Below are 14,928 nucleotides of genomic sequence, written 5' to 3'. Positions count from 1 at the left end.
AAAGTCAAGGTCATCTTTCAAGGTCAAAGGTCAAATATCATTTATTTTTCTTACCTTAAACTTTAACCTTCGTTAAAGTTTGGTCATAACTTTTTTAATATTGAAAATAGCAAGTTGATATTTGGCATGCATGTGTATCTCATGGAGCTACACGTTTTGAGTGGTAAAAGGTCAAGGTCATCCTCGAAGGTCAAATGTCAAATTTATGGCTTCAACGCGATGCAATAGGGGACATTGTGTTTCTGAAAAACACATCTCTTGTTTCATGTTTCATCACCCCAACCTATAAACAAGAGCAGACAACTGTATCAAGCATTTTGTAAGAATTATGGCCCTTTTTTTACTTAGAATATGCATATTTTTGATAAATCTATGTTAAAGTTTACGTACCGCCTCAAATATTTTCAATGTCCCTTGACATATTGCTTTCACATTTTGCAAACTTCTTTACCAACATGACCCCAACCTATAAACAAGAGCAGACAACTGTATCAAGCATTTTGTAAGAATTATGGCCCTTTTTGTCTTAGTAACTGAATATTTTGTTAAATTTTGTGTTTAGATCCACTTGACTTATAAAGTATCAAAGCTATTGCTTTCAAACTTCAAATATTTTCTTACTATCATGAGGGTACTGTACCTGCCAAGTTCAATTTGACCTTGACCTTTGAATGACCATGACTCTCAAGGTCAAGAGTAAATTTTAGTTAAATTGCCATAACTTCTTTATTTATGATAAACTTGTATTAATACTTTGACAAAACAACACTTACCTGAATACCACAATGGATTCCACCAAAATAATACCCCACGCCCCAACCCAGAATCCCTGCCCCCCACCCCCAACCCCCCCCCCAAAAAAAAAATTCTTTATTTTCGAAAGATCATCTAATAAATTACCACACCCCACATTATACCCCCTCTAAAATACAAATATTTATTGTCCCCTACTGGTTTCACCGGAGGGGACTTATGGTTTGCGCTCTGTGTGTCTGGCTGTGAGTCTGTCTGTGCGTCTGTCTGTGAGTCTGTCACGCTTTTCTGAATCCTGCAAAAACTTTAAAAGTTCTTAATATTTTTTCATGAAACTTGCAACATGGATAGATGGAAATATGGACATTATGCACGTCATTTCATTTTGTTCCTAAGTCAAAAATTGTGGTTGCTATGGCAACCAAATGAAATAACATTCTGAAAATGGTGGAATTTCTGACAATGGTGGAGCCAGTAGGGGACTAGATTGCTTGACAATTGCCTTGTTTACTTTATTTTTGAAGGACCGTACAAACTTTCCACCCAAGCTATTACTATCAAATTTGAAATAAAATCTTATTACTTTGTTTAATGTCTTAACAAATGTTCAATACATTGCAAAATATATTACTTTGATCTTATTGAATTATTTGAACAATTACCCCATGATGGCTTATGTTATACTGTCAAGCACTCAAATAGTCGAGCGCGCTGTCCTCTGACAGCACTTGTTTAGGTTATTTTACATTAACTTTTTCATTTTTACACCGATTCACTTCTAATTGATACTGAACTTCTTTTATGACAATACGTGCCGCGTTGGGATACCCGTCGGCCTCTGCCGTGCCATTTTTAGTTGTATTTGTAAAGTGTCTGGAATACTTGTTGAGTAACGTGTGACATAAAAGTTGCACTGTTGGAAGGACAGACAGGCATGTGCAAGTATAAGCTCTCCTCCATATTAAGCCTCAAAATATCATGCTTTCATTTAGTTTCCATTTCCATAGTTCTTGTTATTATGCCCCCCTTCGAAGAAGAGGGGGTATATTGCTTTGCTCATGTCGTTCGGTTGGTCGGTAGGTCGGTCGGTCCGTCCACCAGGTGGTTGTCGTATGATAACTCGAGAACGCATACGCCTAGGATCATGAAACTTCATAGGTAGATTGATCATGACTCGCAGATGACCCCTATTGATTTTGAGGTCACTAGGTCAAAAGTCAAGGTCACGGTGACCTGAAATAGTAAAATGGTTTTCGGATGATAACTCAAGAACGCATACGCTTAGGATCATGAAACTTCATGGGTAGATTGATCATGACTCGCAGATGACCCCTATTGATTTTGAGGTCACTAGGTCAAAGGTCAAGGTCACGGTGACCCGAAATAGTAAAATGGTTTCCGGATGATAACTCAAGAATGCATACGCCTAGGATCATGAAACTTCATGGGTAGATTGATCATGACTCGCAGATGACCCCTATCAATTTTGAGGTCACTAGGTCAAAGGTCAAGGTCACGGTGACCCGAAATAGTAAAATGGTTTCCGGATGATAACTCAAGAACGCATACGCCTAGGATCATGAAACTTCATTGGTAGATTGATCATGACTCACAGATGACCCCTATCAATTTTGAGGTCACTAGGTCAAAGGTCAAGGTCACGGTGACCCGAAATAGTAAAATGGTTTCCGGATGATAACTCAAGAACGCATACGCCTAGGATCATGAAACTTCATAGGTAGATTGATCATGACTTGCAGATGACCCCTATTGTTTTTGAGGTCACTAGGTCAAAGGTCAAGGTCACGGTGACCTGAAATAGTAAAATGGTTTTCGGATGATAACTCAAGAACGCTTTTGCCTAGTATCATGAAACTTCATAGGTAGATTGATCATGACTCGCAGATGACCCCTATTGATTTTGAGGTCACAAGGTCAAAGGTCAAGGTCACGGTGACCCGAAATAGTAAAATGATTTTCGGATGATAACTCAAGAACACTTTTGCCTAGGATCATGACACTTCATAGGTACATTGATCGTGACTCGCAGATGACCCCTATTGATTTTCAGGTCACTAGATCAAAGGTTAAGGTCACAGTGACAAAAATCGTGCTCACACAATGGCTGCCACTACAATGGACAGCCCATATGGGGGGCATGCATGTTTTACAAACAGCCCTTGTTTAAATGTGTAGATTTGTTTAAAGCATTACATAATATCACTGACTATTCCTTGGTATGTACATGTATTGATTGTTTATTTCAGCCAGTGCAGTAAAGTGACTCCAATTAATGAGCTGACTGACATGCAGCCCACAGACCTACAGGGACTGTCAGTGGAGCTGGAAACTGTTCTCCGAGAAATCAAAAGCCTTCAGATCAGTCAGGAGCTCAGTGTTCAGGCATTGCTAAGAACATATAAGGAACATGGGGCAGTCATGATAGAACAAATGCGTGGCAATTTAAATTTTAATATAGATGATATAGATGAGTGTGGTAATAGTTATGTGAGTACATCGGGCGGACATGAGCAATATTTAAAAGAAGAGATGTGTAGGAGTGTTCTTTTTATCTTGAATGAATTTGATAATATTACTGTGAAGGAACTAAACGAGATGAGAGATGAAGTTATAAGCATAAAAGGGTCAATTACAAGTTCTATTCATAAATGCACCACTCTTCACAATGACTTGTCACAATTCCATGAACTTGTTCAGAAAATTGGAGATAATAAGGAGCTCTGTCTTATAGCCAGCATAAAATGTAAGCATATAATACAGCAAGCATTGACTCTGCTAGGAAAGTCAGGCGAGGTGTTTAATGTCCAGCGGAAGTATGTCCAGCGGAAGTCTGTGCACAATGTGAGAATACCAAGTGATTCAGTTACATGTGATATCTCAGGCATATGTGTTCTTCCAGATGGACAGGTCCTGGTTGCAGACTTCGATAATAAGAGAGTCAAGCTTCTGAGCCAGCAGTACCAGGTGGTGAGTCACTGGGATGTGAATGCTTATCCACGGGCCATATGTTTGATCACACCGAATGAGGTTGCAGTGGCTGTGAATGACCATAATAGCAAGATACATGAGGTCCAGTTTATCACTGTCAACCAGGGAAAGCTTGTTTCTGGCAGGAAGTTTCAGTTACAACATGAATGTACATGTATTACCCATCACCTAGGAGACCTTTTTGTCACCTCTGGTAAAGAATTGTACAAATACACATTGAGTGGCAAACTGATCTGCAGACTCTACCAAGATAGATCAGCTAATTGGACAGGTAAGAATCATGGTGAATCCATCCTGATAACATGACTTTTATTTGTGTATTATGTACAGGGATTTGTCTAGCCATTGTGGGAAAAGGAGTCTAGTCAAATTGTGTTATTCTAAATTCATACAATGACAAATTTGGGAATTTTTATTGACTAAATGAACCGAGTTGGGATTTATTTTTTTAATCAACAAATATTGACCCATTAGGCCTTTATCTTGTTATTTTGAAAAAATAATATAAATTATAGTTACATACTTTGTGAGATGATAATAAAATAAAATTCAGATGTAATAGCAAAAAACCTGCTGATGTATTATAAAAAAATTGTTCTTTAATTCATATGTGCCCTTGAATACTACAGTACATTGTAGCCAAAACAAGATTCAGAAATATTGATTTATAAACATGAGTAATGAAGTATTTTGACTGTCACTACATGGCATGTCTATAAATAGAAACTGTGTTCCTGGGAGAGAGACACTTTCTGACCTGGTCTTAATTTTGTGGTTGTAAAATGATTGTACATGTACAATATGTTTACCTGTTGATAGAACTGTGCAATTGTTTCAGTATGTGTAATTGTTTCCATCTGTGTACTTGTTTTGCTTCAATTCATATCTTACTCAACAGTCGCATTTCAACATGTCAAACGTTAACACAATAGCTCTGCTACTGAAGTTTATTGTAACGCTTAACTATTGAATCATTGAAATGTATGCATATATTTCAGATGTGTAAAGGCCTCTTTATAGCAACATATGCGAAATACAATATCACTGCAGTATGTTTAATAAGATTATTTAACATTGACAGTAATTCAATATCTTGATGTTACTCTGTTTTGCAGTTATCAGGTGTGCTGTGAGTCCCACAGGAGACAGGCTGTACATCACAGGCTACTGGCAGCACAACAAGCTTCTCACCCTGGCCAGGGATGGCACACTCCTGGCTACATTCACAGACCCAGCACTAGTGGGCCCACGTGATCTACATGTGACCCCTGCAGGCCAGGTGCTGGTCTGTGGATACTGGTACACTGTACTACAGGTGGGCTGGGAGGGGCAGAGTAAGCTGGCTAATCTTGCTATTCAGAAGAACCCACGGTCAGTCTGCTACAGCAGCAAAACATCCTCCATCATTGTGGGACAGATGGACGACAACATCCTGGTGTTCAGAGTGGAATAGTGTGTACATGTATGTATTAGTTGTTGTAATTAGTGATTAGTATTTCAATGACAATGTGTTGTTTAGCATACGAACATAGTAGTGTGTGATGTTACAATACAACATTAAGTGTGTAGTTAAAGATACAAATAATTTATGTACACATATTGTTATCTGATTATACAATGGGAGGGTTTTTGTTTTGAACATAAGATCTAATGCATATTATGTTATGTTGTCATAGGGTTTGTGTCATTATGGTCCTAAAATTTAGTTCTTGTAAACTGTGCATGAAAAAACAAAGCATTTCAACAGAAAAATTAATATTTCTACATATATGCACATGTACATTATATATATAGCAACTAAGGCTATTTTTAGACTTTCATTTCTATAAACACCATGCCATGTAAGAAATGTATATGGATGAATACTTTTTTAATAAAATATGACATTGTTTAAGTAATCTTTGGAGGAGTATGTATTGATATTTTATGCATTGTTTACAGAAAGGTAACACTAAATGTGAGATTTATTAATTTGCCATATTTTATGATGTTGAACATGTCTTATTGATTTTTATTACATTTATATCAATGTGTGTAAGTCCTAAATATACATACAAGAAATACATCGAGCTATTCTACTGCTCCAGTTGCTGCTGACAGTCGGGACAACGATGCTGAGGATGTGGGAGACAAGCATGACGCAGAAGGTAAAAGAGACGCTTTGTCATGCCTTTTCTTGGCCACTTTGGGAAAAAATGCAATTTTGGGATTTTGAATTTGTTTCGTGCTAAAAGTCCATTGATTTGGGAAAACACATTTAATAAGTTTTAATTATACTTCAAATTATAGGAATAAAATCCTATTATAATAGTTATAAACTTTGTTAGATCTAATTGAAACATAATTGAGATATAATTTTCATAAGGAACAGCATATAACACACTTTGGGTATGGGTCCGTTAAACAGACCCATGAATACTCAAGGAAAAGCCCTGCTTGTGTATTTCCTGTTTATTAAGATGAGGTGGAAAAGAATGGTATGAATTTACATAAGGTAAAATATCCTTTTAAATTGTTTGTTTATTGTAAAATCATATATATTCATCCGCATGTTATTTTGTGGTTAAAAAAAGACTTTCATGGACGTGGAAATTAATGCGTGACTTTCTCAGTTTGGAAACAATAAATATTCAGGGCCCTCAATCTATCAAATCTGCCGCCGAATTTCGGCAGCAGTCCCCCCCCCCTGAAAAGTATACTTTTTTCCCCTTTTGGGTGGAAAAATTCCCCCTAAAAAAAGATTTTTTTTTTTTTTAATAGGAAGATGTGTCTCATAATCATTATATCTCAATTCTATTTCAATTTAATCTTTTCAAACATACTACATTATGAAAAATGCAATGAATATAGTGCAAACATGTACAAATGAAATAATGAGAGAGTAAGTAACAAAATCCCCCAAAAAGGGAAACTCCGCGAAAATTCCCCCTCCTAAGGGCTGCGGACCCCTTCCCCCAAAGTAGTGTGAGGGCCCTAAATATGGAATTTGTGTCAGTGTGTTTGTATTCAATTTGTAGATCGTTCAACCCTTGAAATCAATAAAAAAAATAATGTCCCGCGAATAATAATGTTTTTGCAGTGTATAAATAAGTGAAGTGGACGAGAATGATATGATATGATTTAACAGAAGGTAAAAGGGCGTCTATTCTTGTGTATATAGTCTTTTCAGTACAACTTATTTTACTTGATGATCAATTACTCAAACCCTTCTCCAGCTTGATGCTTTCCAACTTACCGATACAGACACCTCAGAAACACAACACCGCAATAATTTCTGTCATCCCCATGCAGGCCTTGAGTTTTTATAAAGCTGTGAGATATTTAATTAAACCTATTTGATTGGAATCTATTCCATCTAATGCCGTATAGAGTCTGTTTGCGAGGAGTTAGTAAGTTTTCATTGTGTATACAGTGTTGTTTTTTTTTTGGTCAAAACAGGCCCCGTTACAAAGGAGCATGATTTACATAAAACCACCAATTTTTCACAGGATATTATGCGTTCTTGTTAGTTTCATGGAATAAATGCGTTTTGTTTCATGGAGTTAACGAGTATTGGAAAGCGTAAAGAAAAATAATTAAATGGGAAAATTTGTATGGGAAAATAATTAAAACAAGCAAATTTGTTGAATTGATAGCCCACGCCAATATGCTTCTGGACACAAAATTATTATATTTGACACTCAAAACAACATTGTTACAAGATACAAAGGGCCACAACTCCGTTATTAACAGATGGTGTACAATGCCATTTGGCGTGAATCATCCTCTTATCCATATATATACGCATTACAGGTTTCAATAATATCCGCCAAAGCACTTCAAAAATATGGCTCCGGACACACAAAAAGCATTTTTCAAGATACAAAGGGCCATAACTCTGTTATTAACTGATGGTGTACAATGCCATTTGGCGTGCATCATCCTCTTATCCATATGCATACTCATACCAAGTTTCAATGAAATCCACCAAAGCACTTACAAGATATGGCTCCGGACAGACGGGAGGAAAGACGGACGGACGGAAGGACCGACAGACAACGCCAAAACAATATCCCTCCGCCTATGGCGGGGGATGATAAAAAGTAGAGAAACTCGTATTGAGCACCTCTAAACTCACAAATTTGCACTGAAAGAAGCCCAAACACGTTTTAATATTTTATATTTCTTCTTCGATATAGCATATAAGAAGTTTACAGTATATTTACTGTATAATGTTATATAAGTTAATGTTATTTGCTCTTGAAAGCCCTTTATAAATCTAAGCATCGACAATGGAAGCCATATGTCTTATCAGGCATTATTATAATAATTTTCATTGTTCAAAACATTTCTATGTGAAGGATCGATCTAAAATTTGGCATGCACATTGAGGATAGATGAAAAATGATAAGGAAGTGCATATTTTTTGCGTTTTAAACAGTTCAGGTTTTCTTATAGGTAACATTATACTAAATAATCGTTTTATGTTGGGCTGTTCTCAATAAAAAAAATCATATTTTACTCGAGGCCATGTTTTACACTTTAGACTGGTGTTCTGCCTTTATCTCTTGGATATATTGAAAGGGAAAGAAAAGGTGCTCACTACTTAATCCCTGACATATGATAAAAATATAGAGACTTAAGTACAAATTTGACCTGAAAACAGTTACATTGCACTAGAAAATGGCCTGAAAATTTAAGGTGCAAAAGAAGTAGAGTTTGATTTGAGTAAAGTTAATGTTTGGTTTTAACATGACATATCTTTTTTATTGCTTAAATTGATTCAGCTTAGAATGAACTTTCAGTAAAAGTATGGTTATGGTGGTCTCTATGTTCAAAATGTTGCATTTATTTTCTCTTTAATTTGTCGCTTTTATATGAATTATATAGGGAAATCATTTAGTATATTGTGGCCTTTAATAAATTTAGCTTACACTAACAAGGGAGAGAACTGTCAATATGTACCAGCAGTGAGTTGTTGCCATTAAATTGTTTCATATTTATTAATTTCTAATATGTCTTACAACTTTTATGACATGATGGTTTACTTTGGAATTGTTGTCTAGTGTGAATTTAAATTTCGAAGAAGAGGGGGTATATTGCTTTGCTCATGTCGGTCTGTCGGTCGGTCTGTCGGTCGGTCCGTCCATCAGGTGGTTGTCAGACGATAACTCAAGAACGCTTGGGCCTAGGATCATGAAACTTCATGGGTAGATTGATCATGACTGGCAGATGACCCCTATTGATTTTCAGGTCACTAGGTCAAAGGTCAAGGTTACGGTGACCCGAAATAGTAAAATGGTTTTTGGATGATAACTCAAGAACGCATACGCCTAGGATCATGAAACTTCATAGGTAGATTGATCATGACTTGCAGATTACCCCTATCGATTTTGAGGTCACAAGGTCAAAGGTCAAGGTCACAGTGACCCCAAATAGTAAAATGATTTTAGGATGATAACTCAAGAACGCTTTTGCCTAGGATCATGACACTTCATAGGTAGATTGATCGTGACCCGCAGATGACCCCTATTGATTTTGAGGTCACTAAGTCAAAGGTCAAGGTCACAGTGACAAAAATCGTATTCACACAATGGCTGCCACAACAACGGACAGCCCATATGGGGGGGATGCATGTTTTACAAACAGCCCTTGTCTTTGTTGTTATGCAGGAAAAACTTGCTAAAAACATCAATGAGCCGCGCTGTGAAAAAATAGGGCTTAATGCATGTGCTTAGATTGTAGTCCCAGATTAGCCTGTGCAGTCTGCACAGGCTACTTAGGGACAACAATTACCTCTTTAAAGGTATGTTTTGTTGAAAATAAGTATCTTCTTTTGTGAAAATCCAGTATCGTCAGAAAGTGTCCTCCCTGATTTGCTTATGTGGATTTCACATGCTAATCTGGGACGAAAGCTTCTAATATTGATGAGCGGCAAATTGGCTTATAAAATAAGACTAAAAGTTAAGTAAGAATAATAATTTTTAATTAACAGGTTATTAAAGCATAAGCCAACACTTTTAATGTTTTAATACGAAATGGTTTAATTGCATTAATTTTCATTAATTGCTATTTAGGACAAGGCACCAATGAAATGCCAAATTAGAAATTCAGATAATTATGTTTTGCTGTTGAAAACCTTCACATCCAATCAAGAGGCATATATGTAGTGTATTAAACAATGTAATATAAAAATGTGTTACAAGTTCATATCCCCCACTCTAGTGTTGTTGTTTTCAGGAGAGCACCAGCATTGATATTGAGTTGGCCAAGCAACAGCACCAGTCTGGCCTGCAGGAGCCCCAATACAGAATGATCCTTTCCCTCTCCTGATCCCGAGCTCCTCCCACTGGACCACCGGCCACAAGGGATCAGCATCGTTACACAAGTCTGTTCTGCAAAAAATCCACAGCACGTCAAGTTTTCACGCGCTGTTATGAACAACCGAAATGTCCGTGTCGAGATTTCCCCAAGCATGCCCGAGTAGTTTTGTTTAGCTCTAGTGCCCGAGTAGGATGAGTGTTACAGAAGCGAGACGTTATAGCAGTACTTATGGTAACGCTAACAGTTAACGCTAACAGTTAGTTCTCGCTGTGGACATCACAAAGTATCTCACGAAGAATTAAACGTTGAATAATTTGTTTCATTCTTTATAAGACAGCTATATATTCAGCTAGGAATGAGAGCAAATCAAGGAACAATTGAAACGATTCATTTAGAAGTGTATCTGCTGTAGATAGTTAGGACAGTAGTAGCGTTACGGACTGTCCTCAGCACACAATCTATTCATGTGGTGCGCCTCAGACGCGAATTCCGCCCATTTTTGAAAACAAGTTGCTAAAAGTAAACACGTCCAGTTTTGTTATGAGCACTTTGCACTCCGAGCCCAAAAGGCATCGCATTGAATTGAGACTAATGAAGGCGTAAAAACATGACACCAGATTTGTTGTATGGTCCAGTACGCCCTTCGACTCTCAACCCGAAGTTAATCAGAACTCAATCTCGGCCCTTAACAATATCTGTGAGGCCAGCATATCAGCTCAGCTTCTGAGCTTCAGGTGAGACCTTACAGTGCTATTAATTTTGTCAAAGATTGGGCCTAAATTCAGCCCCATTCCACAAAAAGTCTTTAAAAAAAAATAATATTTAATACTGGTTAAAATTTACAATGCAATATTTGCCAAAAAAAGTGTTTGATAGGTTGCAACAATGAGTTACTTGCCTTATTAAGCTGTATAAGTTGAAACTTAGTACAATTAAAATACAAATAAAAAATTCTAAATTGTTAAGTATTTGTGTTCACGTATAACTGATTATGATTTTTATTTAAATTAGAAACTGGATGTTTGCAAAGACAAAATCACTATACTGCTTTCATATCCTTATGCACACACTTTCAACGCTAGTGACTAAACTTTACATCTAAGGTCTGTCTTACAAAAACAATGGCATAAAATGTAGACATCAACTAGTATTGATTCAATATCACGTACATATAATAGATTTAACCATAATAGGCTATAATTACTAGTATAATGGCCCCTGGTAGCAAGACAGAGTATCATATACTTAATTCACCATAGACTTTCATCTGTTTTTGCATTTCTGTCTAATCCATAGGTAATACGTGTTTGATCAAGTACTCATATACTTACAGTATTGTGTCTTATGACGTGTTGTATTGTCTAACATTTAAAGTTGTTTAGTCTCGCGTAATAAGTTGTGCACATTTAAATGTGCACAGTCTCATATTTTAAGTTGTTTAGTGTCATGTTAAAAGTTGTATTGTTTTACAATTAAATTTGCCAAGTATCACATTTAAACTTATGTAGTCTTACATTTTAAGTTGTTAATTCTCACATTTAAAGTTGTTTAGTTTCATAATGAAAGTTGTTTTAGTCAAAACAATTAAGGGGGAAAGTCTCGCACTTAAAATTACTGAAGTCATGCCTGTTTTTGTTTTTTTATGCCCCCGGTAGGGTGGCAAAATAGCAGTTGAACTGTCTGTCAGTCCGTCCGTCTGAAAAATTGAACATAGGCCATAACTTTTGCAATATTAAAAATCACAATTTGATATTTGGCATGCATGTGTATCTCACGGAGTTGCAAAATTTAAGTGGTGAAAGGTCAAAGTCATCCTGAAGATAAAAGGTAAAAACAAACAAATCCAATGGGAGTAACACGCTTAAAAGAGAGATAATTTATATTTATCATTTGGAAGGTACAGATCATTTTTACATGGGAAGAAATATTTGTAAAGGGGTATAATCAAAAACAAAAATATATAATCAAAGCGGCGCAGTAGGGGCATTGTGTTTCTGACATACACATCTCTTGTTAAAAAAAGTATTACACATTGCTATGAACTGTACTTTACTATGTATTTTTCGCGGTTTAAAACCCAAAATTTTCAATATTAAGTTTTTTGGGCATAACATTTTGATACAACGCTATTCTGAGTTCTTATTGGTGAATCATTAATTGCGATATTCTAAATATCAATTATAGACGCAACGTTTGGCATAAAAAAGCAGGTGTGTAAAGTATTTTGTTGCAGGGCAAATTCATTTGTCACTAAAACTTAACCAATCGGGTTTTAGTTAACCTTCTATTTTCTTTTCAGCAAACACTTTAAGCCGCCAAGATAAAAACATCGTTGAAGTGAAAGTAGATGACTATCCTGACCCCTTCGCTTAAGTAATTCAGCACAAAAACGTCTTGCGTCAGAGTAGCAAACCTCCAAACATCTTCTCCCATGTTGGCTACATCAACACTTCTTACAGCGGAGCCTTGACGAGTTTGACTTCCATCCCAGCATCGACTTGTTCCTTATTGCGACTGACCTCGATAAGTTGCTCTCGAATAATGTGAACCTTATGCCAGTATGTGATTGACGCCATTTAACAACAGTTGCTGTTGAGAATTCCCGGGTTTGAGGTGGCAACTTTGGCGTCAGGACTCTCTCCATCTCTGTCTATGGCCCGGTCAAAGCAGCAGCAGCAGCAATAAGAACAACAAGTAGTATCTGAGAGGTGCTCTGCTGGGATACGGGGCTTCATGTATGTGCTTAAAGTGTCATCCCAGAAAAGCCTGTGGAGACTGCACATACATTAAGACCTATTAAAGCATCATCTCAGATTAGCCTATGCAGACTGCACATACATTAAGACCTATTAAAGCATCATCTCAGATTAGCCTGTGCAGATTGCACATACATTAAGTCCTATTAAAGTTTCATCTCAGATTAGCCTGTGCAGATTGCACATACATTAAGTCCTATTAAAGTTTCATCTCAGATTAGCCTGTGCAGACTGCACATACATTAAGTCCTATTAAAGCATCATCTCAGATTAGCCTGTGCAGACTGCACATACATTAAGCCCTATTAAAGTGTCATCCCAGATTAGCCTGTGCAGACTGCACCTACATTAAGCCCTATTAAAGTGTCATCCCAGATTAGCCTGTGCAGACTGCACATACATTAATTTCCATTAAAGTGTCATCCCAGATTAGCCTGTGCAGACTGCACATACATTAATTTCTATTAAAGTGTCATCCCAGATTAGCCTGTGCAGACTGCACATACATTAATTTCCATTAAAGTGTCATCCCAGATTGGCCTGTGCAGACTGCACATACATTAAGCCCTATTAAAGTGTCATCCCAGATTAGCCTGTGCAGACTGCGCATACATTAAGTCCTATTTATCTGAGAATGAGGCTCATATAGTTCACTTAACGTCAGTCCTTTTTCTGGCTGATTAAGGAAAAGTTCCTAGCATAAAATGTGAATTCTTTGATTTTAAATTTATCAAACTTGATAAATAAATAGCAAATAAAAGTTAATCTGATATCAGTTTTAATCATAGGTCAGGGCATAGTTGTGCCCATTTTTCTGCTGAAATTTAGCCCTTGAACAACAGTTTCTCCTTGCAATAAATAAATCCACTTTAATTATTAAATTCTATTAAATTTAAGTAAAACAATTATTTAATGCCTTCAGCACATTATAAAATTATTATCTTCATTTATTTTCAATATTTATTTTAATTGCCAAATTTTGTTTTAAGAGCTAGTTCCTAGCAATCATAGGTCGGTACCCTGCTGAAAAACATGATCTCTGGTCAGCTGGGCCCAGATGCCCAGCAACACTTCCTAGCCCAGGACCTTGGGGCAAATGCTCAACATGTCCTATCTGCATGGTGAAGCCAGTCTAATTCTTGGGCTCCAAACTCTCCTGCTGTGGGGCCGAGATTACCTCATCCATAAGGTACATTGGTACTGTCATTTACTATGTATAATGTTCAGTTTTTATGCCCCCGGTAGGGTGGCATATAGCAATTGAACTGTCCGTCAGTCAGTCTGTCCGTCCGTCGGAAAACTTTAACATTGGCCATAACTTTTGCAATATTGAAGCTAGCAACTTGATATTTGACATGCATGTGTATCTCATGAAGCTGCACATTTTGAGTGGTGAAAGGTCAAGGTCATTCTATAAGGTCAAAAGTAAAAAAATACAATCCAAGGGAAGAAATAAGCTTTAAAAGGGAGATAATTTCTAAACCTGCCGAATGATATATTGAAATTTTATTTCAAAGCAGCACAATAGGGGGCATTGTGTTTCTGACGAACACATCTCTTGTTTACTTCAAATTTCAATTAAAATAGTTTGTGCGTTTTATATATTAATAAATCTCTATCATGGCTGCTAACTTAATAAAATCATTATGTTACCAATTTGGCTTGCTGTTGAAGTGCACTTAATAAATATTGGTTTCAGATGGATGAAAAATGTTTGCTTCTAGTGTACAGTATATAGTAGTCTATGTTTGTATGTTTGTATGAAGTGTTTTGTGTATATATAATTTGTATCAAGAGTTTTCAAACATAATGTATTTCTTTTTTTACTCAAACAAACTTGATTTACATCCAATGTAATTAATGACATTTCAGAATGCATTGAATTATTTGAGTTAAAAGGGACACATTTCTAGGATGCGCTAAGGTCCTTTTATCTGTTCACAGAGGCCTTACACTCACAAGATCAGGCCCAGAGAACGGTGTTCCCCAACTACAACACAACCAGTACGTCTCCATAAGTAAGTCCTATTCCCATCGCAAAAGGGGTCACTGTGGCATTGCCTAATACTTAAGATGGAATCAAGTTTTAACAAATAAGGTTAAACCC

General features: G+C 36.7%; 1 protein-coding gene across 1 annotated transcript in view; it reads left to right on the top strand.

The window, feature by feature from the left end:
* The window catches only part of LOC127869128 (uncharacterized), a 291,724-nt gene that overhangs the window by 254,517 nt on the left and 22,279 nt on the right, over positions 1-14,928 (top strand). Inside the window, exons 6-11 of the mRNA XM_052411458.1 lie at positions 3,951-4,033; positions 4,878-5,224; positions 5,850-5,909; positions 9,982-10,799; positions 12,365-14,010; positions 14,766-14,839. Coding sequence (XP_052267418.1) covers positions 3,951-4,033; positions 4,878-5,215 — 421 coding nt within the window. The 3' untranslated portion in view covers positions 5,216-5,224; positions 5,850-5,909; positions 9,982-10,799; positions 12,365-14,010; positions 14,766-14,839. The remainder of the gene's footprint in view (positions 1-3,950; positions 4,034-4,877; positions 5,225-5,849; positions 5,910-9,981; positions 10,800-12,364; positions 14,011-14,765; positions 14,840-14,928) is intronic.

The sequence above is a fragment of the Dreissena polymorpha genome, chromosome 2, assembly GCF_020536995.1.
Source record: "Dreissena polymorpha isolate Duluth1 chromosome 2, UMN_Dpol_1.0, whole genome shotgun sequence".
In the NCBI taxonomy this organism is placed as follows: domain Eukaryota; kingdom Metazoa; phylum Mollusca; class Bivalvia; order Myida; family Dreissenidae; genus Dreissena; species Dreissena polymorpha.
This window is presented reverse-complemented; position numbering and strand designations above follow the sequence as displayed.